At 44.4% G+C, this 25,700-nt stretch overlaps 1 protein-coding gene across 2 annotated transcripts in view; it reads right to left on the bottom strand.

The window, feature by feature from the left end:
- LOC124040320 (proteasome activator complex subunit 4B-like) overlaps positions 1-25,700 on the bottom strand; it is a 75,631-nt gene that overhangs the window by 22,219 nt on the left and 27,712 nt on the right. For both annotated transcript variants that reach the window (XM_046357416.1, XM_046357415.1), the window contains 23 exons: positions 25,154-25,228; positions 22,555-22,677; positions 19,850-19,942; positions 16,291-16,556; positions 15,686-15,872; positions 15,411-15,565; positions 12,843-12,993; positions 12,533-12,701; positions 12,256-12,323; positions 11,802-12,017; positions 5,100-5,257; positions 4,516-4,611; positions 4,373-4,428; positions 4,178-4,234; positions 3,496-3,650; positions 3,209-3,271; positions 2,988-3,083; positions 2,624-2,755; positions 2,142-2,351; positions 1,592-1,728; positions 1,307-1,360; positions 903-1,032; positions 549-630 (listed from right to left, as the gene is read on the bottom strand). In XM_046357416.1, coding sequence (XP_046213372.1) covers positions 549-630; positions 903-1,032; positions 1,307-1,360; positions 1,592-1,728; positions 2,142-2,351; positions 2,624-2,755; positions 2,988-3,083; positions 3,209-3,271; positions 3,496-3,650; positions 4,178-4,234; positions 4,373-4,428; positions 4,516-4,611; positions 5,100-5,257; positions 11,802-12,017; positions 12,256-12,323; positions 12,533-12,701; positions 12,843-12,993; positions 15,411-15,565; positions 15,686-15,872; positions 16,291-16,556; positions 19,850-19,942; positions 22,555-22,677; positions 25,154-25,228 — 2,929 coding nt within the window. The remainder of the gene's footprint in view (positions 1-548; positions 631-902; positions 1,033-1,306; positions 1,361-1,591; positions 1,729-2,141; positions 2,352-2,623; positions 2,756-2,987; positions 3,084-3,208; positions 3,272-3,495; positions 3,651-4,177; positions 4,235-4,372; positions 4,429-4,515; positions 4,612-5,099; positions 5,258-11,801; positions 12,018-12,255; positions 12,324-12,532; positions 12,702-12,842; positions 12,994-15,410; positions 15,566-15,685; positions 15,873-16,290; positions 16,557-19,849; positions 19,943-22,554; positions 22,678-25,153; positions 25,229-25,700) is intronic.

Below are 25,700 nucleotides of genomic sequence, written 5' to 3' on the forward strand. Positions count from 1 at the left end.
CACTTGAAGAAAAGTTCTTGACATTTTCCGGATTGACTGACCTCATGAAGCTGGTTGAGAGAATGCCAAGAGTGTGCGAAGCTGTCATCAAGGCAAAGTGTGGCTCCTCTGAAGATTTTCAAATCTAAAATATTTTGATTTGTTTAACACCTTTTTTGGTTACTACATGATTCCATGTGTTATTTAATGGTTTTGATGTCTTCACTATTATTCTACAATGTAAAAATAAATAAACTTTTGACTGGTACTGTAGGTGCTTCTACATCTGCATTGCTTGCTGTTTGGGGTTTTTAGGCTGGGTTTCTGTATCAGCACTGTGACATCTGCTGATGTAAAAAGGGCTTTATAAATACATTTGATTGAAACACTTTTAGAGCCTACCTGAAGTGCCAGATGGAAAGGGTTTGCACTTTTGGGACTATTCCTTTGGTTCCATTGCACCAGAGCAGGCCCAATCAAGTACAGCTTGAAACAAATACTATTTGAACACAGGTAAGGGGACTAGTGAGCGAGGAGACAGGAAGTGCAACTCGAGAGTGGGTACTTACAGAGCTCGTTGGGGCTGACTGGTACTTTTTTATGCGGCCTCTTGAGTTGCTTCATGATCCCTGCCACTGCTGATATCGCCAACTAGTGGGGGAAATAAACACAGAAAATATGTTTCTATATCTTAAAATGAAACACTATAACGACGATTATGCATAAGTGGCTGATGTGTGAAGATAAATGTGAAACTTTACTGCAACGTTGTTGACTGCTGCCATCTTGAAGAGTTCTCATGCAAAATAGATTCTCTCAATGTAGTGAACGAAAATGAATGCATGACTGGGTCTGTCCGTTAGTGATTCTGTGTTTAGTGCGCGTGTGTGTATGGATAGTGGTAGTTGTGTGGGAGTGCCCACCTTGCGGACCAGGAGGGAGTCGTGGTTGAGGCTCTTGACAAAGAACAGGACAGCAGGGGAGGGGAGAGGGTGGTCATCTCTCAGCAACAGAGACATGAATCCAATGGCATTGTGCTCAAACTTCCAGGGCCTGCAACATGCAGAGCAGTGGGTGAAAAATGTTTTGACAGAGTAAAGGGAAGTACAACCTGGGTCATATTCATTAGTAATAAATCTTTGTACAACATGATATAAATGGTTTCCGTTGCACAACATTTTGCTACAGAGTGCACTGATGAATAGGAAGTTGAGAAACGTAAGGAACAGAGCTGACATGATTCCCTTTTTCTATACAACAGACTATCATATCTGTTAAACACAATACATTTCTATGCTCGTTTCAGTCAGAGACAAGGTGAACCTACATGTTTCTGTCGTTGAGGCAGTCCAGAAGTTCACCAACCAGACTCTCATATTTCCTGAGGGAGACAGACCAGTAATATCTTATAAAGTGGCTTATACTAGGGACATTATACTGTAGACATAACTGAGAAATGACTTTAACAACAGGAACGGCAGACCTTTGCTAGACTGCAATAAGACACCAATAGGGCTGTAATTTGAAGATTTTGTGTACAGTTCATCAACAGGATTGAGTGTTTATTCATTAGCAGTGAAAGCTCTTCCTCTGGTCTTCCTCTGGTACTTACTGAACTGAGTCGAGGTTCTTCTCCTCCTGCTTCCTGAGGCCCTCTGCTTCTTCCTGGTCTGAGGGGACAGGGTCCTGAGACAGGGGAACACCGGAGGTCTGGAGCTGCACCGCTGCTGCACAACATTCTGACGGGATCTACAGCAAAGAGTTTGTTTCATCAGAAATTATTATATATGTTATACAGGATATGATATATATAGCTAGTGGAGGTAAAGACAGGTCATCTCAGGCCAAGCAGACTAATATATAGATGACCTGTAGATTCCCAACTTCAGAGACATGTTTGAATCCTAATCAGTCACAAAGCTTTACTCTCAAAGGCTTATGTCACACTGTACTTCTATACGCCTAACAGGAAATAGTATATACATTTTGTCATTCATTGAAAAAAAGAGTTGAGAGAAAACCCAGCGGGCAAAGTTGGAAGGAATGATGTCCTTACTTTCAGTTTACAAATCAGATCAAGTTGAAATTACGTCAGTACAATCCATTCACAACCAGTAGCAATGACAATTTCCACCAGTGGAGAAGCAGGAAGGGTATCTTACAGCAAAGTGGATGCCAATGGTCTCGTATTGGCGGTGGACCTTGTCAGCGAGGTCGTCGAACAGGCGGACGATGGAGGGCTTCTCCAGGGACATAGCTGAGCTGAGTCCTGAGCGGACGATGGCAGGCCAGGTCAGGGTGATGCAGTCCCAGTCGTGCAGGTTGGCCAGGCACACCCCACTGTGGTTCCCCAAGAGACAGTACAAGGCACCCTGAAGAGAGGAGAGACAGGGGGGGGTAAGGAAGGATGAGGAAAATAATGAAGGATGGCGAATATGAGGACTCGAAGTTATGTTCCATTTCTCTATTTACATCATCCAGTCAGTCAGTCAGTCATTTAGTCAGTCAATCAATCGATTGATCAATAATCAATCTGCAATAACCAGGCTAGACCATGTTTATATGTGTGTGTGGATGAGGTAGGGGAGTGTTTTGTGTATGGTCAAGATAAGAGAGACACAGGACAGAGACAGGCCAGTCGTACTTTGAATTGCTGCTGTGTGATGTCGGAGCGGTCTGGCTCCAGGAACTCCAGCACACGGGGGATCAGGTCCCGGCAGCAGAAGTTATAGGTCCCTAGAGCTGTGAACAGCACACTCTGAGCCCGGCTACGCACCTAGAGGGACACACGAGGTACATACACTCAAATGTTTCTTGATTCCTTGCATCCTATCTCCTCTCCGCCTCCTCAAAAAACATCAGAGGAGATGAATGTGTTGAGTTGGTGAGGAGAGAGGAATCAAGGAAAAGAAGTCAAGATTGATAAAATATCTCTCTCACCACAGTAATGTTTTGTTTACCTGCTGGAGCTACGAAAACAAACATCTGTGGTAGGAAACTGAGCTAACCTGACTGTAGGTGCTGGTAGAGAGCCGCAGCAGATCCCGCATCAGTTCCTGGTGGATACTCTTGTACTCACACCCCTCCACTGTTAGCTTACGCAGCTGGACAACACAAAACACAGAGGCTAGGTTACAACCTGGGGTAAACACACAGATTATTCCATGACAGCAGCAGACACTTGAGGATGGACAGAACAGAGAGAGGGCAAGAGAGAGAGAAACCCTACCTCGTGCTGTAGCATGACTCTGTCGATTAGCAGGGCTCGGATGTGCTGCTTCCTGCCGTGAAGCTGTAGATGTATTAGAAGACTAATGAGTAAGTGATTACGGGTCAGCACCAGAATCAACAACAAAAAAATGACAAACTCAACTCTTACAAAAGATATGCCAGATAAGTATGTGGGTGCTGTAAACGACCAGCATTCATTCACTCAAGAGAAATACAACTTCATTCGGGAGGTCCACCACAATCTCAGCCATGGCTCCAGTATGGCGTTCTAGCTAAATCGCTCACCCTGTTCTCCATGGACTTCTTGACCAGGTTGAAGCTCTTCCAGCGAGAGTCAAACTCTTGTTTGTGGGAGCCTTTGAAGTGCAGCAGGTCACTGATGATCTTGATGATGGCGAACAGAGACTTGGTGTCGTCCTCTGAGTGCTCCAGAATGTGATCTGAGAAAATAAAACGGAACAAACCATTACATGGATATGTTTTAGACATGGTTTATTCAATCTTAATATGTGAAGAGCGTCATAAGGTGGTGAACACAAAGCAATTTTAAAAAACATTACACTTATAGGAAGGGAAATGATCTGGATAGGTTTACACTTCCTGTGTTAGTTAGATCTGGACATGTGCAGAAAAGTAAAGTACAGCAGAAGACAAGTTCCCGTTGGACATCTGTGTACATTGGACACTAAAGTAATCTTGCCAAGACAATGATAATACTGCAGTCGATGACAGGACAAGTATCTGGAAGGTAGAGGTGTTAAGTGCCACATGGTATAACAACAGTTGTTTGGCTGGCTGTAGTTTGATGTTGGGTGTGCGGTTGTGTTGTGGTTACAAAAACAGGAGGGGACAAGGGTTTGTTCTTGGGTGTGGTGTTACAGAGGCAGAGAGGATGTGAATGTAATGTTAGGTGGGGTTGTGGTGGGGTTGTGGTTACACCGACAGAAGGGAAGCGGACACTACTCACGTAGCAGCTGCCTCATCACTCTGCAGATAGCATCTCTGTAGTTCTCTCTGGACACATCTGCAGGGAGGGAGAGAGAGTTGAGGCATTACAACTCTGGCTAGCCACACTATGAACACATCCCAGTCACAATATGACTGCCCACACAAAGAAATCAGAGCACAGCTAACTAGAAGGGTAGTTAGTAATACTCCCTACCATCGGCCATCCCTGTGAAGAGGTTAGTCTCCCCCAGATTCACCATGCTAGTCACCCTGATGGAGAAAGAGGTTTCAAAGTTAAAACACACGGTTGGTAAAACACTGACAACAAATTTTGCAAATTAAATGTGTCCTACTCACAGTTCAGGGATGGGCTCTCCTTGCAGCAGGGGCAACAGGCTACCTGCTCCCAGAAGGCAGTGCTGTACAATGGACAAACTTTGTAGGACGTCATCCCTGAAAAACAGAATGAAGACAGTTACATGCAGGGTCCACATAACACTGACTACACATTATAGAGCAGAACAGGGTTGTGTTCAGCGGGGCGAAAACGTTTTGAAATGGAGGTAGCAGCTAAACTCTTCAAGACAATAGCACACTTGTCCATTGCAAAACGTTCTTGCTACTGTGTGCATTACTGAAGTAGTGGTGTAGTAGAGACCCAGGCTTGTTTTAAAAATGGTGTTCCTGCTTCTGGTTCAGAAGAACATGAAAAGGTTAGCTTGTTCTTGGATGTTCAGTATCCTAATCTTGCACCTCCACCTGTCTACTCCAGACTTAACCAGTCACTGTTTAATGAGTCTTCAACCTGGTAAAGTCCTGGCAAAACGTGTTTCTCTAATTGGGAAAGTTTATGTGGTCCTTCTGTGTTTGTCTGTTTGATAACAGATGAATAGGACCCTTTTCTCACTATCTTTTAGTTAGTTACTTTGTTTATCCCTCACCTGGTCATGTCCCGTTCCCCCTGGGCATATCTCTGTAGTCGGAGCAGCTCTGGCTGTAGGATCAGGTCTAGAACGTAGAACACAAAGCTGGTCTCCTCCACTCTGGGGACGTGCCACTGGATGTTCAGGTTCCACAGGTCCCCCGGACGACCCCAATCCTGGAGACACAGAGAGAAAAATGGTTTTATTCTGGGGCTTAGGTGGTGGGCGTGAGTAGAGCCCAACCCATATATCAGACGATATTGTCCTTTTACAGATACACCGGTCAATAATTCCACCGATAACCAATAAATATGATGAAACAAACTAATCTCAATCCAATCTGAACACTTGCGGCCATTCTCATTATGTGTTATTGTAACCATGTATTAGACATTTGCTCTGTTGGATGGAAATTTGTGAGAATTCAGTGTGGAAAAATTATACTTTTTAATTTCTTTGCAGTAAAACAGTATAATCAACATCAGTATGTTTTGTCCCCCCCAAAAAACACATTGGTTGGGCTGTAGGTATGGGGTGTGGCCAGTGGCGTAGCTTCAGGATTGACGGGCCCAGATCTGTGGAGCCATGGGCCCAGGGACGGGCCCAGACCTGTGGAGCCATGGGCCCAGTGACGGGCCCAGACCTGTGGAGCCATGGGCCCAGTGACGGGCCCAGACCTGTGGAGCCATGGGCCCAGTGACGGGCCCAGATCTGTGGAGCCATGGGCCCAGTGACGGACCTAGACCTGTGGAGCCATGGGCCCAGTGACGGGCCCAGATCTGTGGAGCCATGGGCCCCCTATGTAATTTGAATACCGCCCCACCATGCCCAAGTATTAATTGTTGACGCAGGTCCATCTCATTAGGATTTGACGAGAAGATCTTTCTTTAAAGTTGGCTAATATGATAGATAATCCCACTGATGGCTTCACCAACTAAATGTATTTTTGACATTACATAGGTCAACATGATATTTTTGTGTATTGATGACAATAAATCAAATTAATTTGCTAAATAAATCATATTATTCAAAACGATGTTAAGATAATGAAATGCATTATGGGATTCATTGTGCCAGTACTCTCTAAAGCATTGCTGTTTGTGTCATTGTTTTAAGCAATAGTTGAGCTAGCTATCAAGAGACAACGGCCGGAAAAAAAGAGAAAGTTGAGTAACGTGAGTAACGCAGCAAATTTCTGGCGACAGGTGTTGGAGCGCATAGTTAATGTAACTCTCATACTTACGTCATGTAATTCGGCGTTCAGATGGCACCGTGAAAAGCTGGGGCAGGCCAACAGTGGGAATTTTCTCGGTATAATCGAACTGCTGTCATTTTTACAACCCAGTTCTGAAAGAACTTTTAGAACACCCCACAGGTTCCGTTAACTATCTCAGTCCTCAAATCCAAAATGAGCTGATTTATATCTTAGCTGCGTGAGTGAAGTGTGACATTCAGGGAGAGATGCAGGAAGCCCCATTTTTATCCTACTATTACGGACACCACACCGGATGTATCCAAATTAGACCAGTTAAGTCAAGTTTATCTCTATGTGAGCATGATAAGGGATGCAAATAATATGGCCACAGATCTGACCATCACAGAGTTGTTTTGGGAATTTCTGGAGACTGCTTACACATCAGTAGCTGAGATTCAACATAAAATTCTGGCAGCATAGAGGATAATGGGCTGGATATTTCAAAATGTGGTGGGCAGGGGTATGATGGAGCTGCTAACATGAGCAGGGTCTATTCGGGTGTGCAGGCCAGAATATCCATGTGCATTGTGTGCACTGTCAAAAATGTGCCATCGATTAAACAGTTTTATGATACTGTTGAACTGTTATACACCTTCTCCGGGCATAGCATAAAGAGATGGTCAATGATGAGTGGTATTTTTGATTTTGCATCAGAAACAGAAAATGTAACTAAAACGACTGTGTCCCACCCGCTGGTCATCTAGATAGGAGTCCCTTACTGCCCTGAGATACAGATACAGTGCCTTGCAAAAGTATTCGGCCCCCTTGAACTTTGCGACCTTTTGCCACATTTCAGGCTTCAAACATAAAGATATAAAACTGTATTTTTTTGTGAAGAATCAACAACAAGTGGGACACAATCATGAAGTGGAACGACATTTATTTGATATTTCAAACTTTTTTAACAAATCAAAAACTGAAAAATTGGGTGTGCAAAATTTTTCAGCCCCCTTAAATTAATACTTTGTAGCGCCACCGTTTGCTGCGATTACAGCTGTAAGTCGCTTGGGGTATGTCTCTATCAGTTTTGCACATCGAGAGACTGACATTTTTTCCCATTCCTCCTTGCAAAACAGCAGTTTTCAGTTCTTTCCACAGATTCTCGATTGGATTCAGACTTTGAGGTTGGATGTAGATTTTGCTTTAGATCATTTGTCCCAGTCTCACAGACTCCATCAGGTTCTCTTCCAGAATGGTCCTGTATTTGGCTCCATCCATCTTCCCATCAATTTTAACCATCCTCCCTGTCCCTGCTGAAGAAAAGCAGGCCCAAACCATGATGCTGCCACCACCATGTTTGACAGTGGGGATGGGGTGTTCAGGGTGATGAGCTGTGTTGCTTTTATGCCAATCATAACATTTTGCATTGTTGCCAAAAAGTTCAATTTTGGTTTCATCTGACCAGAGCACCTTCTTCCACATGTTTGGTGTGTCTCCCAGGTGGCTAGTGGCAAACTTTAAACAACACTTTTTATGGATATCTTTAATAAATAGCTTTCTTTTTGCCACTCTTCCATAAAGGCCAGATTTGTGCAATATACGACTGATTGTTGTCCTATGGACAGTCTCCCACCTCAGCTGTAGATCTCTGCAGTTCATCCAGAGTGATCATGGGCCTCTTGGCTGCATCTCTGATCAGTCTTCTCCTTGTATGATCTGAAAGTTTAGAGGGACGGCCAGGTCTTGGTAGACTTGCAGTGGTCTGATATTCCTTCCATTTCAATATTATCGCTTGCACAGTGCTCCTTGCACAGAAAAATAAAATATATATTTTAAACTTTTCGTCGTTCTGCAGACTAAGGTTTTAGAAAATGTGAAGGTCAGCCTACTAAGCACAGAGGTCCTGTCCGGATTCCCACAGGATTTTGAGAACGCCAAAGTCACTGCAAAGACCCTTGCTGACAGGAGCTCAGAACACATTTGAAGACACTCGGAGAAGGAAGGCGAGGCGTCATTTTGATGAGCTATGTGAGGAGCGACTGTCTGATGGGGAGAGTCAATTTAGAGCCAACGTCTTTAACGCAAACCTTGACATCGTTATCCACCAGCTGTCAAACATATTTAAAAGTCTGCGGGCAACAACGAGTCTGTTTGACTCCATCCATCCCACTACCCTGGCCAACGCAGATGATGCGCTCTATGAGACAGCCAGCCGGCTGACTGAACATTACAGATATATCAGCAAGTTTCCCTGGCCAACGCAGATGACGCGCTCTATGAGACAGCCAGCCGGCTGACTGAACATTACAGATATATCAGCAAGTTTCCCTGGCCAACGCAGATGACGCGATCTATGAGACAGCCAGCCGGCTGACTGAACATTACAGATATATCAGCAAGTTTCCCTGGCCAACGCAGATGACGCGCTCTATGAGACAGCCAGCCGGCTGACTGAACATTACAGATATATCAGCAAGTTTCCCTGGCCAACGCAGATGACGCGCTCTATGAGACAGCCAGCCGGCTGACTGAACATTACAGATATATCAGCAAGTTTCCCTGGCCAACGCAGATGACGCGCTCTATGAGACAGCCAGCCGGCTGACTGAACATTACAGATATATCAGCAAGTTTCCCTGGCCAACGCAGATGACGCGCTCTATGAGACAGCCAGTCGGCTGACTGAACATTACAGATATATCAGCAAGTTTCCCTGGCCAATTACTCTGTTTCAGGGCCTGTTTTAAGAAGGAAATAGCAAAGCACACTACAGTGAGAGACCTGGCCAAGATGCTAATTTTGAATTACATGCTCCTTTTTGTGACTGCCTGTAACGATAGCCAGTGCAGAGCGCTCCTTTTCCAAACGGAAAATAATTCAATCATGAGAACAGCTGAGAAGCAGCATGGGACAGGAGAGACTGAGTGGATTGGCCATTCTGTCCATTGAAAACACCAGGGCCAGGACCATGGATTTGAATGCCACAGTCCCGTCGAATGCCAATCAAATGAGTAAGCTTATATTTTTAAAGGGCAGGCTACCCAGACAGCCTATATAATTAATGTACATTGCTTGTCAATCTACGACTATGATCGATCTGTCTTTGGAATCCATGTTCTGGTGCACGGCCGCTGAGGCATTTCATTGTCATCATAGCCTATACATTTAACTAGGCTATAAGAATAATAGTAAGCACATACACATCATATACTGTTAAAAGGCATGCTGCCATTTCAGACATCTGTTTGAATGCGCCACTTGGTTGATTTTCTGGTGTTTTTGCAATAGGCCTCTGCAGGAGGCAGATCATCTGACATGGCGGTATGTCAGTTTTGACCCCCTGCGTAACTTCAGCAAACATGTACTGGGTCATCAGCTGGGTTTCAGTGTCTGTCAAGAGATTTCTGTTTTCTTTATTTTATAAATGTGCAACAATTTCTAAAAACTGTTTTCGCTTTGTCATTATGGGGTATTGGGTGTAGATTGATTAAATAAAAAAATGTCCAATGATAGAATAAGGCTGTAACTTAACAAAATGTGGAAAAAGTCAAGGGGTCTGAATACTTTTCCGAATGCACTGTATGTACACAATCAAACAGGTTAACTATGGTCATGTGGATTGTGGACTGTATAGATAACATGTCTATTCAAACCACATAGTATAATCTCAGTGGTACCCGGTCCACTAAGTCATGGCTATCAATGTAATATAATCATGTCTTGACCTATGCAGCCTTATGCCATATGTTTATAAAGGACCTAAGCCATATGTTTATAAAAAGGACCTACGTGACCTCCCCACAGCATTACTTAAAAATGTAAGATAATTGAGTTGCTAATGGCAGCCTGCAGTACACCGGTCAGCTTTCAATTGGAGTTAAGGCATCCGCATGCTTCCCAGCCAAAACAGTTTGAGCATATATTATGACGACACTAAAGTTCTTGTTAGCTTTTTCACCAGTTGTTCGGCCACACATTTTTTCTTGAGGCAAGCCCAAATTGGTGATTGGTCAACAGTTGGAATTCTTCAGTAAGGTCTTTGTTGTCGTTCAACGAGAGAAGACTAGTTTTCATGCACATTTTGTCATTTAGAAATACTGCACCAAACATGTTAGTTAGATGTACGACAAATCTCCTCAGCAAAAACGTTAAATCAATGACAGATTTCTTGAGTCATCTTAGATGAATTAAGACTATTTTGAGGAAGTGTATACTGGACAAACAGTACTATTGACGCTTTTTTTCTAGTTTTTCAAGCGAATGTCTTTCAAGGGAGTATGCAAGCACTCCTTCGGGTCGCCTAGCCGACTTTGGCTAGCGAAACTGAAGCATGCTGACACATTTACTCAATGAAAGGGGGCAGCACTGAGCGAGCCTGCAACATCACTTCCTGTATTAGCTCAAACTGCGCATGTTTTGTCTCCATGAGATGTCATCTTAACCAACTTCGTTTGGCCTAAATGCACTATTGAGTCTTCACATAGGAATCAATGGTTTAGTCCATTCATATATAGTCAATGACATGCACGCAAATAACACACACACACAAACATACAAAACACACACACGTGCTTGTCTTGTAGTCCTGACATCAATTCTAAGAACAGCAGGCAAGACACCTTATTTGGTATCTAGTGCCATACAGGCTTTAATCCATTGAGCTAGCCAACAATCTGCCCTGGGGTGCGTCCCAACAATCTCTCCTTCCTCCTGAATTGAACATTCACTACTCCACACACATTTTAAAGCATTGAATTGTTAAAAGGCATGGCCTGGATATACCAGGTATTTCCTTTAAAATCCATGAAAGTGCACACTTCGGGGAGAAAGGTTATGTCTCTACCTCTACTGGGGGATGACATAGTGAAGACATAATACGATCACATGCCAGGCCATAGAGATGGATACAGGGTGCACTTGCCACAAAAGCCTTTTAGTGTGGGCTGGGATTTCACAATTGTACTTCCTATGGGCAAAGATAGGTGTCCTCTATCCATCTCTATGGACCCTTCCCACTGACTAAGTGGACAGGGGAGGGCTGAAGAGATTAAATGAGGAAGGGAGGAGGGAGAAATATAGAGTTAACAGGGCAGAGGCATGTTATGCACTGGACCACTACGAGTCTGGTCTGGTTCCTTTGACACACTTTCTTACCGAAGGTCCAGAGTGACTGATAAATGATAAGACCAATCAAGAAGATAAGGTAAAAAGGTATAAAATAACACCATTTGTGATAGAATTGGACAGAAGTGCTCGGTAATCACCATTTTTCACGGTCTTCTGGGTTATAAATATATATTCCTAAAAGAATATGTAGCAGAAATTTGGCAGGCAGGAATCTGAAAAAAATATAAAACTAAAGTTTTGAACTTGATAGTTAGGTAGTCCCATATGGGCTGTTGAAAGTCACCTGGTACCCTGCAGTACTCTGTGGGGTAGATAGATGTGTTACCCCTAACACCAGCCCTGCATGTACCACTAACTCTAACCCCCTAGCCCTGTACTCAACCCTATACTGTACATACCTTGATGGGCAGGTAGTCCTGTGTGGGCTGCTGAAAGCCTCCAGGTACACTGCAGTACTCTGTGGGGTAGATGAGGGCTGTAGACCTCAGGATATGATGCAGCAGGTTACAGGCCAGGGTGTAGCCCTGTTTACACTTTAGATGGAGGGTCAGCTGCAGGATCTGAACCAGCTGGGTGCTGTAGGGGAGGATCTTGTCCCCGTCCACACGAGTCACCTGGGGAGAAGAAGGTTAGGAGAGAAAATACAGACTGCACCGGTGTTCTGTTCATTAGGGCACAATTATTTTTCTTTATTTTGCTACGGAAAACAAAAAGAAGCTTTCTTATCAGATAACATTGGGTTAGTAACTCCCGCATTTCAAAAATGTTTTCCCGTTTGGTGTCTACTGACAGGTGAAGGGAACAAGAGAGTCTCTCAGTCCAGTCGGTATGAACACAGGATGATGACCTCACCTCTGATAGTAGCTGAAGGTTCCATAGTAACTCCTTATCCAGTTCCTCCTCACTCAACACCTCTTCATCTGGAAATCATCAAGAACAACACGACAGAGATGGTGAGATACTCTGAGGCCAACTCAGAACAAGGACCCAATGATTCCCACTTCTCCCCGACTCTAAGCCCTTCATAGCAAATCAGCACACAGAATCATCTTGATCAAATGATGGCTTGATTAAATCAAGATTTGAATTTATAGCCCCAGAACACACTTCCTACTTAGTGAATACTTACTGACAGCGATCTGGTTTATGGCATTGCAGCAGTGGGGCACAAAAAGCTTCAGAGACTGTGCCGGGTGACACTTGGAAGCTGCTCTGCACATGTCAGCCACCATCCTGCCAGCCACACGAGTCTCAAAGATGTTGGTGGTGGCAAAGTTGAAGACCTTCTCCAGAGCCACCTGAGTACAGCCAGGAGAAACAAACGGTTGAGTGAGTGAGTGAGTGAGTGAGTGAGTGAGTGAGTGAGTGAGTGAGTGAGTGAGTGAGTGAGTGAGTGAGTGAGTGAGTGAGTGAGTGAGTGAGTGAGTGAGTGAGTCTACCTTGAAGATGTCTATGGAGCACTGTGTGAGGATGGTGCTGAAGGTAGAAGATAGTCCCAGCTCCACCAGGCTCTCCAGATGGGTCATCTTCTCTGTCTCTGTCTCCTCTCTGGTCTGCTCTAGAGTACTGCTGTCTATCAGGGCAAAACACCTGGACAGAGATAAACACATGCACAGACACAGTTTAGAACTGCTATGCCGTTCCACTGATGACATGTATGCATACAAGTATGTGGACACTTGAACATCTCATTCCAAAAATCATGGGCAATACTATGGAGTTGGTCCCCAATTGACTGCTATTACAGACCACTCTTCTGGGAATGCTTTCCACTAGATGTTGGAACATTGCTGCGGGGACTTGATTCCATTCAGCCACAAGAGCATTAGTGAGGTCGGCACTGATGTTGGCCGATTAGGCCTGGCTCATAGCCTGCATTCCAATTGATTCCAAAGGTGTTTGATGGGATTGAGGTCGAACGATTATGATTTTTCAACGTCGATACCGATTATTGGAGGACCAAAAAAAGCTGATTCCTATTCACACATTTGTAATAATGACAATTACAACAATACTGAATAAACACTTATTTTAACTTAATATAATACATTAATAAAATCAATTTAGTCTCAAATAAATAATAAAACATTTTCAATTTGGTTTAAATAATGCAAAAACACAGTGATGGAGAAGTAATAGTGCAATATGTGCCATGTAAAAAAGCATTTAAGTTCCTTGCTCAGAACATGAGAACACATGAAAGCTGGTGGTTCCTTTTGACATGAGTCTTCAATATTCCCAGTTAAGATTTGGGTTGTAGTTATTATAGGACTCTCTATCTCTCTCTCTCTCTACCATTTGTATTTCAAATACCTTTGACTATTGGATGTTCTTATAGGCACTTTAGTATTGCCAGCCTAATCTCAGGAGTTGATAGGCTGGAAGTCATAAACAGAGCTGTGCTTCAAGCATTGCGAAGAGCTGCTGGCAAACGCAGGAAAGTTCTGTTTGAATGAATGCTTATGAGCCTGCTGCTGCCTACCACCGCTCAGCCAGACTGCTCTATCAAATTATAGACTTAATTATAACATAATAACACACAGAAATACGAGCCTTTGGTCATTAATATGGTCAAATCTGGAAACTATCATCTAGAAAACAAAACGTTTATTCTTTCAGTGAAATACAGAACCGTTAAGTATTTCATCAAATGGGTGGCATCCCTAAGTCTAAATATTGTTGTTACATTGTACAACCTTCAATGTTAAGTCATAATTATGTTAAATTCTGACAAATTAATTACGGTCTTTGTTAGGAAGAAATGGTCTTCACACAGTTTGCAACGAGCCAGGCGGCCCAAACTGCTGCATATACCCTTACTCCCTAGTTTACCTAGTTAATATTGCCTTGCTAACATGAATTTCTTTTAACTAAATATGCAGGTTTAAAAAAATGCATAAGGCAGGCAGGCATTGATGTTTATGGTTAGGTACATTGGTGCAAAGACAGTGCTTTTTTCGCAAATGCACTTGTTAAATCACCCTTTTGGCGAAGTCGGCTGTGATTCAATGATAAATTAACAGGCACCGCATTGATTATTTGCAATACAGGACAAGTTAGTTAAAATAGTAATATCAACAACCATGTGTAGTTAACTAGTGATTATGTTAAGATTGATGTTTTTTTATAAGATAAGTTTAATGCTAGCTAGCAACTCACCTTTGCTCCTTGCTGTACTCGCATAACAGGTAGTCAACCAGCCACGCAGTCTCCTCGTGGAGTGCAATCTAATCGGCTAGAATCGGTGACCAAAAATGCCAATTACCGATTGTTATGAAAACTTGAAATTGGCCCAAATTAAATCGACCGACCTCTAGTCAGGACTCTGTGTAGGCCAGTCAAGTTCTTCTACACCGATCTCGACAAACCATTTCTGCACGGACCTCGCTTTGTGCACAGGGACCTTGTCATGCTGAAACAAAAAATGGCCTTCTCCAAACTGTTGCCACAAAGTTGGAAGCACAAATTTGTCTAGAATGTCATTGTATGCTGTAGCGTTAAGATTTCCCTTCACTGGAAAGGGCCTAGCCCGAACCATGAAAAACAGCCCCAGACCATTATTCCTTCTCCACCAAACTTTACAGTCAGCACTATGCATTGGGGCAGGAAGCCCTCTTCTGGCTTCCGCCAAACCCAGATTTGTCCGTCGGACTGCCAAGAGGTGAAGCGTAATTCATCATGGCAGAGAACGAGATTCCACTGCTCCACAGTCTAATGGCGGTGAACTTTACACCACTCCAACCGACTATTGGCATTGCGCATGGTGATCTTAGATCTTGTGTGCAGCCGCACGGCAACGGAAACCCATTGAAGCTGATGTTGTTTCCAGAGGCAGTTCGGAACTCGGTAGTGAGGGTTGCAACAGAGGACAGAAGATTTGTACATGCTTCAACACTCGCGGTCCCGTTCTGTGAGCTTGTGAAATAACCAAAACCACTCATTTGAAGGGGTGTCCACAATACTTTTGTATATATAGTGTACATTGACTTCGTTCTCCATACTCATACCTGTCCATGAACTGAAGAACAAAGTCCTCAAACTCTGCAGAGGCTGAGCACATCTCTCTCTCCACCTCTGTCAGGTCACTCCTTTCATGAACAGCAGATGAACAGTCCACCAAAGGCACAAGAGTCGCAAACGTAGCAATGAATTGGAATGTTATCTGGAGAAAGGAGGGAGAGCAAAAGTTAGACCTGTAACACACACACACACACACACTTCCAAATTGATGACAATCTAGGCCTACGAGAGCTTCTTCTTTCCCCTGAACTCCATTACCTACCATGCACTTGCTGAAGTCGTTGGGGTCGACCCCGGGAAGGGCCCGCATGAGGAGGGGCAGCATGTGTATGGGGCCCTCGGGGAAGCGCTGGCCCCCAGACACCAGGCTGCGAGCCACACCGATCATACAGCTCAGGGTGGCAGTCAGTTGGTGGGGCTCTGTCAGTGTCTCCATAGCAGGGTAGGTTCTATAAAGAGAGCACAAGACAGAATTGAGAAACATAATGTCAAATTCTGCCAAAAATATTGTGATATGATATTTTGGCTATATTGCCCAGCCCTAAGACAAATAGCTTTGTTTAATGTGTTTGTGGTATTTGCCTTAGAACTTTAGTTAATCTGCCTCTTGGAATACAGAACCCCATTCCAATTCTTCCCTCTGTATCCTCTACCCAGTGTTTCCCATAGATTAGCCTATTTTCCAGGCAGAGTACACAAGTCCCGATTTAACATTCAGGGAGTCTAAAGTTAAATAGAAATCAACTAAAGGGTTGAAGGCTTTAGGCATTGAGGGACAACAGATGTTGTGGGGCCCGCCCCATCTATACAATGAAAGAAGAAACACTGCCCATCCACTAATCAGACAGACAGTTTGATTCGACTCACTTCTCCAGCACTGGTGGTATGACAAGTTCGGGCCTCATGAGGGCCAGGTTCTGCAAGGCCTGAGCAGCGTCCAGACTGCCTGTCTTACTGAACATGGCCAGCAGCACCGGCTGCATCATACTCTCCACGAACGCCGTGATGTCCGCCTCTGTCATCTTGTGGCTGTCCGGTACCGGCGTGAGCCACGTGGGTTTCCGGTAGCGCTCCCGGTGGAGCCGCCGCACCACACTGGCCGGGAGGCGCTGCAGCAGCTTCATCAACTTCATCTGGAGATAAAGCGACAGACAGGTGTGAGGACATGAAAACAGAGACAGGTGTGAGGACATGAAAACAGAGACAGGTAGGGTTAGAGAGACACTGGCTGAGAGACCGGTGGGAGGACAAAGAGAGACCGGTGGGAGGACAAAAACAGAGACCGGTGGGAGGACATAAAGACAGACAGGTGGGAGGACACTAGCTACACTAGTTCATTTAGCAGACAAGATCTGCTTAGAATTCCGTGGCATTATTTTACAGTAGAAGAATAGAATTGAACAAAGCTGAATAAAATAGAAAGGATATTTTCTGTCATGCTGGAGGATGTTGCAGGCAGCAGAACGTTCTCGACGGCATCTCCAGACTATGTCACGTGCTCAGTGTGAACCTGCTTTCATCTGTGAAGAGCACAGGGCGCCAGTGGCGAATTTGCCAATCTTGGTGTTCTCTGGCAAATGCCAAATGTCCTGCACGGTGTTGGGCTGTAAGCACAACCCCCACCTGTGGACATCGGGCCCTCATACCACCCTCATGAAGTCTGTTTCTGACCGATTGAGCAGACACATGCACATTTGTGGCCTGCTGGAGGTCATTTTGCAGGGCTCTGGCAGTGCTCCTCCTGCCCCTCCTTGCATAAAGGCGGAGGTAGCGGTCCTGCTGCTGGGTTGTTGCCCTCCTACGGCCTCCTCCACGTCTCCTGATGTACTGGCCTGTCTCCTGGTAGCGCCTCCATGCTCTGGACACTACGATGACAGACACAGCAAACCTTCTTGCCACAGCTCGCATTGATGTGCCATCCTGGGTGAGCTGCACTACCTGAGCCACTTGTGTGGGTTGTAGACTCAGTCTCATGCTACCACTAGAGTGAAAGCACCGCCAGCATTCAAAAGTGACCAAAACATCAGCCAGGAAGCATAGGGACTGAGAAGTGGTCTGTGGTCACCACTTGCAGAACCACTCTTTTATTGGGGGTGTCTTGCTAATTGCCTATAATTTCCACCAGTTGTCTATTCCATTTGCACAACAGCATGTGAAATGTATTGTCAGTCAGTGTTGCTTCCTAAGTGGACAGTTTGATTTCACAGAAGTGTGATTGACTTGGAGTTACATTTGTTGTTTAAGTATTCCCTTTATTTTATTGAGCAGTGTATAATTCACAAGTGATAGGCTAATATTGTCACCCATCAACCTATTCCTGATTTAATCTTGTCTTTACATATACTAAATAATATATGTGTGACATTTGGTTTGATTTAGAATGGACCATTATCATGCACCTGTCTCGAAAGCGGGAAAAAAATACATTTCGTTGATGCAATTAAATAGTGAATGAAGGACACTTTTCCCTGTGGTTTATTTTCATGCCAGTCAGGTAGGCTATACTTAATATTAGGAAAGTTGAGAAATAAATATAGTAGGCCTAGCCTATACAAAGCTGATCCTCCTCTCTTTAATAAAGGCCATCATTCTGTTTTTTCATGCAATTGCTTAGCCTATAGAAATGTTGGCAACATGAGCTCATGGGTTCTCATGAAGTGTTTGATTAGATTATTGAACACATTTGCATTGATGTCAGAGTGATTAGAGGGACAATGGAGTGCTGAGTACCAGGCAGTTAAAGTTTTGAAGGCTACTAATGACCATCAGCAGCATCAGAGCTTGGAGAAGCCCAATTACCATGACAAAACGGTCATGTGGAATTTGTCTGCCTTCATGACACATGACCGCCGGTGTGGCGCTAATACAGTCACCGCAACAGCCCTAGTCAGGACAGCATGGCCTTAGAACCAATAACCCATCAGGACAGCATGGCCTTAGAACCAATAACCCATCAGGACAGCATGGCCTTAGAACCAATAATCCATCAGGACAGCATGGCCTTAGAACCAATAACCCATCAGGACAGCATGGCCTTAGAACCAATAACCCATCAGGACAGCATGGCCTTAGAACCAATAACCCATCAGGACAGCATGGCCTTAGAACCAATAACCCATCAGGACAGCATGGCCTTAGAACCAATAACCCATCAGGACAGCATGGCCTTAGAACCAATAACCCGTCAGGACAGCATGGCCTTAGAACCAATAATCCATCAGGACAGCATGGCCTTAGAACCAATAATCCGTCAGGACAGCATGGCCTTAGAACCAATAATCCGTCAGGACAGCATGGCCTTAGAACCAATAACCCATCAGGACAGCATGGCCTTAGAACCAATAACCCATCAGGACAGCATGGCCTTAGAACCAATAACCCGTCAGGACAGCATGGCCTTAGAACCAATAACCCATCAGGACAGCATGGCCTTAGAACCAATAACCCGTCAGGACAGCATGGCCTTAGAACCAATAACCCGTCAGGACAGCATGGCCTTAGAACCAATAACCCGTCAGGACAGCATGGCCTTAGAACCAATAACCCATCAGGACAGCATGGCCTTAGAACCAATAACCCGTCAGGACAGCATGGCCTTAGAACCAATAACCCGTCAGGACAGCATGGCCTTAGATTGTGCACAGTTTCATCTCTATATAAAGACCGACGAACTAAGATCTGAAATGTCTGTCACAGATCCAGCTCCCTAAGTGGCTGACGGAATGTCAAATGTCAGGCCAAAGTCATTTTATTAATCCTAAACAAACCCTGTGTCTTTCTATGTCACTTCAGTGATGACCATTACATTACACAATACAACTTTTGCCAAGCCAGGACACATAGTGCCCTCAAATTGGACACAGGTCCCAAGAACGTCAGGTTGTCTGTACACATTCACCTACTTGCAATAAAACCTCAACATCTGAGGGGTCAGGAGAGAATCTCACGAGTTGCTGGGGGTTTCCCAGCAACAAAACGGGGTCACAAACAACTCTCCCTCCAGACCTGGGTACAAGAACTAAATCTTTCAAATACTTTTAAAGTTCACTTTAGCTGGAGTTCCAAATGAGCAGGGTGTGCACTTTTATGAACATCCTATTGCGTCAGAAAGGCTCAATCGAGTCCAGGTTTAGTATTTGTAATGGTATCTGAACCCAGGTCTATGTCCCTCACCCATAAATAAAGATTTGTGTATGACTGAAGACACTGCCTGTAGCCAGAGGCTCTGGTCTGATGACGGAGGGGGGGGATGTTCCTAGAACAGAATGGCGTGTGCCCCCGATATCAGGTTAACCTTTAATAGCACGGCTGGTTGCTGCCTCTCTCTCATATGTCATCAGGGTGTTATTTCTGAACTAACAGTACTAGCAGATCCTGTGCCTTCCAAAGGCGGCATCCACAGGAAGTGAGAGTTCCAGTGACTCACCAGCCAGCGTCCATGGTTGGATGGGTGGAAGAAAGATGTGATGCTGTTGAAAAGGCCACTGAGCTGTGCCTGGGCTTGCTTACTGGGGCCTCCCTGCAATCACAGAAACAGATGCTTAACATTAAATACACACACACACACACACACACACACACACACACACACACACACACACACACACACACACACACACACACACACACACACACACACACACACACACACACACACACACACACACACACACACACATATAAAAACACTCAGCAAAAAAGGAAACGTCCCCTTTTCAGGACTCTGTCTTTAAAATTCCAAATAACTTCACAGATCTTCATTGTAAAGGGTTTAAACACTGTTTCCTATGCTTGTTCAATGAACCATAAGCAATTAATGAACATGTACCTGTGGAAGGGTCATTAAGACACGAACAGCTTACAGTCGGTAGGCAGTTAAGGTCACAATTATGAAAACTTAGGGACACGAAAGAGGCCTTTCTACTGACTCTGAAGAACACCAAAAGAAAGATGCCCAGGGTCCCTGCTCATCTGCGTGAATGTGCCTTAGGCATGCTGCGAGACATAAGGACTGAGGATGTTGCCATGGCAATAAATTGCAATGTCCGTACTGTGAGACGCCTAAGCCACGCTACAGGGAGACAGGATGGACAGCTGATTGTCCTCGCAGTGGCAGACCACGGGTAACAACACCTGCACAGGATCGGTACATCCGAACATCATACTTGCGGGACAGGTACAGGATGGCAACAACTGCCTGAGTTACACCAGTAACGCACAATCCCTCCATCAGTGCTCAGACTGTCCGCAATAGGCTGAGAGGCTGGACTGAGGGCTTGTAGGCCTGTGTAAGGCAGGTCCTCCCCAGACATCACCGGCAACCACATCGTCTATGGGCACAAACCCACCGTCGTTGGACCAGACAGGACTGGCAAAAAGTGTTCTTCAGTTGTGGTTTTGTCTCACCTGGTCGGATTCGCATTTATCGTCGAAGGAATGAGTGTTACACCGATGCCTGTACTCTGGAGCGGGTTCAATTTGGAGGTAGAGGGTCCATCATGGTCTAGGGCGATGCAACATCGGACTGAGCTTGTTGTCATTGCAGGCAATCTCAACACTGTGCGTTATAGGGAAGACATCCTCCTCCCTCACGTAGTACCCTTCCTGTAGGCTCATCCTGACATGACCCACCAGCATGACAATGCCACCAGCCATACTGGTCATTCTGTGCGTGATTTCCTGCAAGACAGGAATGTCAGTGTTCTGCCATGGCCAGCGAAGAGCTCAGTTCTCAATCCCATTGAGAACGTCTGGGACCTGTTGGATCGGAAGGTGAGGGCTAGGGCCATTCCCCCAGAAATGTCCAAGAACTTGCAGGTGCCTTGGTGGAAGACTGGGGTAACATCTCACAGCAAGAACGGGCAAATCTGGTGCAGTCCATGAGAAGGAGATGCATTGCAGTACTTAATGCAGCTGGTGGCCACACCAGAACCTGACTTACTTTTGATGACAACCCCCCCATTTGTTCAGGGACACATTATTCCATTTCTGTTAGTCACATGTCTGTGGAACTTGTTCAGTTTATGTCTCAGTTGTATAACCATAATAAGATTCAACAAATATTTACACATGTTAAGTTTTCTGAAAATAAACGCAGTTGACAGTGAAACGTTTAAATAGAATTCCATTGTTCTTTTCCTTAACCTTATTTAGGGGTACTATGGCGTCTTGTTAAAGTATTTTTATGGCATGTGAACAAGTACAGTGAAATGCCTTTCTTCCTAGCTCTAAACCCAATAATGCATGAATCAATAACAATGTAAAACTAAAAATAACTTACGGTAGAACAAAAACACATGAGGAAGTACGTAATCATACTACATACAGGGTCAGTTCCAGTACCATATTTGCAGTGTGCAGGGATACTGGAGGGGTAGATATGTACAATATAGGGTTAAGGTGAGTAGATATCAGGATATATGATGATTGTATATGAGTGGGTGTGGCTGTGTCAAGTGTCCATATAAATGTACGTGCATATTATGTGTGTGTGTGTGTGTGTGCTAATGATGGAGTGTGTGCGTGTGTTTGTGTGTGTGCGTGTGTTTGTGTGTGTGCGCGCGAAGGGCCCTGCATAGACTGTGCAAAAATAAAAAATATACAATGCAAGGGTCAATTCAGATAGTCCATGTAGCCATTTTGTTAGCCATCTTATGGCTTGGGGACAGAAGCTGTTCAGGAGCCTGTTGGTGTCAGAGTTGATGCACCGGTACCGCTTGCTGTGTGGAAGCACAGCCATACCAAGCAGTGATGCAGCCAGTCTATATGCTCTCAATGGTTCAGCTGTAGAACCTTTTGAGGATTTGACGGCCCATGCAAAACCTTTTCAACCTCCTGAGGGGGAATAGGCGCTGACGCCCCTTCTTCACGACTGTGTGCGGACCATTTTAAGTGCTCGCCTCTCATGTCCCTCAGCCGTAGCTTCAGGGTTGTCTACGATACCCATTTAGTTTAGCACCAACCACTCTGATAAACTAGGGCTTAATGGTATTGCATTGTATGATTACAGTACCCCCCCTAAAATACATTTACTTCATTTCTATAAGCCAATTATACATGATTTTTTTTTAAATGAACTTGGAGCAATAAAAAGGATTGATTGGGCAACACAGATTGTGTACAGTGACTGACCAGTAAAGCTGAGACCCAGAGGACCACGTGCCCGACGTCGTAGGCGTTTGTCAGGTATCTGGGAACCAGCATCTGACTGGTCCCCACCGGGAGGTTCAGACTACGTAGGATTCTGGTGAAGATCTGGAATCATAAAGGAGCAAAAAGTGTGAAAATGAATAAATTATATTGTTTTCATTGAATGTGTTGTCCAATGCAGTGGTTCCCAACTTCAGTCCTCCGCAAAAGCATATATTTTTGTTGTATCCCCGAAAAAAAAAACACCTGATTCAACTCATTGAGGTCCTGATGATTAGTTGACAAGAATCAGGTGTGCTTGTCAGGGGCTACAATAAAAATGTGAACTGATGGTGGTACTGAAGGACAGGAATTGGCAACCACTGGCAAATTACATTCTGATCACAGGATACAGTGCATTCGGTAAGTATTCAGACCCCTTGACATTCCCCACATTTTGTTACGTTAACAGCCTTGTTCTAAAAATGATTCAATCGTCTTTTCCCCACATCAATCTACACAATACACAAAACTCCAAGCGGGCTGTCATGTGCCTTTTACTGAGGAGTGGCTTCTGTCTGGCCACTACCTTTAAGGCCTGATCGGTGGAGTGCTGCAGAGATTGTTGTCATTATTGAAGGTTCTCCCATCTCCACAGAGCTCGGGAGCTCTATCAGAGTGACCATCAGGTTCTTCGTCACCTCCCTGACCAAGACCCTTCTCCCCCGATTGCTCAGTTTGACCGGGAGGCCAGCTCTAGGAAGAGTCTTGGTGGTTCCAAACTTCTTCCATTTGAGAAATATGTTGGCCACTGTGTTCTTGGGGACCTTCAATGCTGCAGATATATTTTTGGTAGCCTTCCCCAGATCAGTGCAGAGACACATTCCTGTCTCGGAGCTCTACGGATATTTCCTTCGACCTCATGGCTTGGTTTTTGCTCTGACATGCACTGTCAACTGTGGGACCTTATATAGACAGGTGTGTGCCTTTCCAAATCATGTCTAAATCAATTGAATTAACCACAGGTGGACTCCAATCAAGTTGTAGAAACATCAAGGATGATTAATGGAAACAGGATGCACCTGAGGTCAATTTCGAGGCTCATAGCAAAGGGTCTGAATACTTATGTAAAGAAGGTATTTCAGTTTTTTAATGTTTGATAAATTTGCATTTCTAAAAACCTGTTTTTGCTTTGTCATTATGGACTATTGTGTGTAGATTGATGAGGATGTATTTGTTTTTGAATCCATTTTAGAATACGACTGCAATGCAACAAAATGTGGAAGAAGTCAAGGGGTCTGAATACGTTCCGAATGCACTGTATATTGTTTTTAATTCATATTTTTTGGGCTACTCAAAAAAAAAAAAAAAACATTCTTCATTCCATTACATCAGATTTGAGATCAGGGCCTGTTGGCATAAGTAAGTCAGATAACTGTGACTCATCTGTATCAAAACACACTAAAAGACAAGCCAGGAGGATCAACATGGAAATGTGATACAGTAGTTAATGCCACTAACAGGTATCACTTTCAATGGCTGTCTGGTCATGTCTAGTCTGCTATAACATGCACACCAACAACCAATGGTCACAGGTCAAATGATCAGGGATAAGATCTTTGCAGCCACTACCCTTTCCCCTTCAATGTTTTGCAGATCTGAAGGGTCTGGAAAGGTTTAAGCAGTACAGAGCTGGAGCTTAGACCTTATAGATCTACAAACATGAGTGTTAAAGAACGACTGCCCCTAAAAACCAACTACGCCCTTTGAAAACAGCTTGTGTGGCATCGATATGAGTCAGAAATATTGATTCTAGTGTCACAATTGACTACAAAGTGTAAATAGGATAATTTTGGTAATAAAGTCAGTGTTGTCTAAAACAGAGTTTGGAACCCTAGTGCATCACAATAGGGAAATGAAGGTTGGGTTTGGATTACAATTATGTCAACAATTCATGCCCCCTTTTGCCCATTAACACGTGGAGGCACCGTGTTATCTGGGAAAAGATTGGGCGAGGTCACTTTGCATGGCCCAGCTGGGCGGTCAACCTGAGACTGGTGCGTTGTTGGTAAGTAGCTATATTTTGTTTATAGATAGCTATCAACATGTCATTATTTGTTAGGCTATGCCACTATGATACTAGGCTATAATAATGTGATTTAACTAGCTATATATATAGCCTCTCCCTAACGTGTAACATGAGAGGAAAATTTGTATTCCTAACGCTGCACCTGAAGACAGGTTTGATCCCTGCTAGCTAACATAAGCTAACGTGACATGTTTGATGCAGGTTGCCAGCTTTCTTTCAATAACTGGCTAGCAACTGTCCTTTTTTGTTGTGATTAGAAGGCAAAGACACACCCCGAAGAAACACCCACAAAACACACCCCTAAGACAACTCATGTTATTATTCTGTCACTGCCAATAGCATTTCTTAATGAGCATGGATGAAAAACGAGGCCAAATCAGGAAGTAAAGTTGACTTTAAGGCCAAGGGGAAGGGAGTGAATTGGGACCTGCTGGAAGAGGCGAATGGTGTGATGGGGTAGAGTGGAATTGATTTGGTAGTGTTATAGGCACAGCTAGACAAATGTGTCCTTACCTTGGGTATATAAGGGTCCCAGTCAATGTAGCCAATGTTGTCGTTGGCCAAACGGGCAAACAGGTTGACAAGATGCTGAGGAAAACATTAATTGAGGAATAAGTTATCCAATCGCTCAAAGTTTCTGTTTCTATCAAAAGTAACGATGGGAACTGTACTACAATAGCCTGGTGCAAGATCTGTTTGTGCCGTCTTGCCAAGACAGCACAATCAGACATTAGCCAATCAGACACTACACACACCACAATCAGACCGGGCATCAGGCTAATACTACCACACACACACACACACACACACACACACACACACACACACACACACACACACACACACACACACACACACACACACACACACACACACACACACACACACACACACACACACACACACACACACACACACACACACACACACACACACGGCATCAGGCTAATACTACCATACACACACACCAGGCTAATACTACCACACACACACACCAGGCTAATACTACCACACACACACACACACACACACACACACACACACACACACACACACACAC

This window comes from Oncorhynchus gorbuscha, linkage group LG07, assembly GCF_021184085.1.
Source record: "Oncorhynchus gorbuscha isolate QuinsamMale2020 ecotype Even-year linkage group LG07, OgorEven_v1.0, whole genome shotgun sequence".
Lineage (NCBI taxonomy): Eukaryota > Metazoa > Chordata > Actinopteri > Salmoniformes > Salmonidae > Oncorhynchus > Oncorhynchus gorbuscha.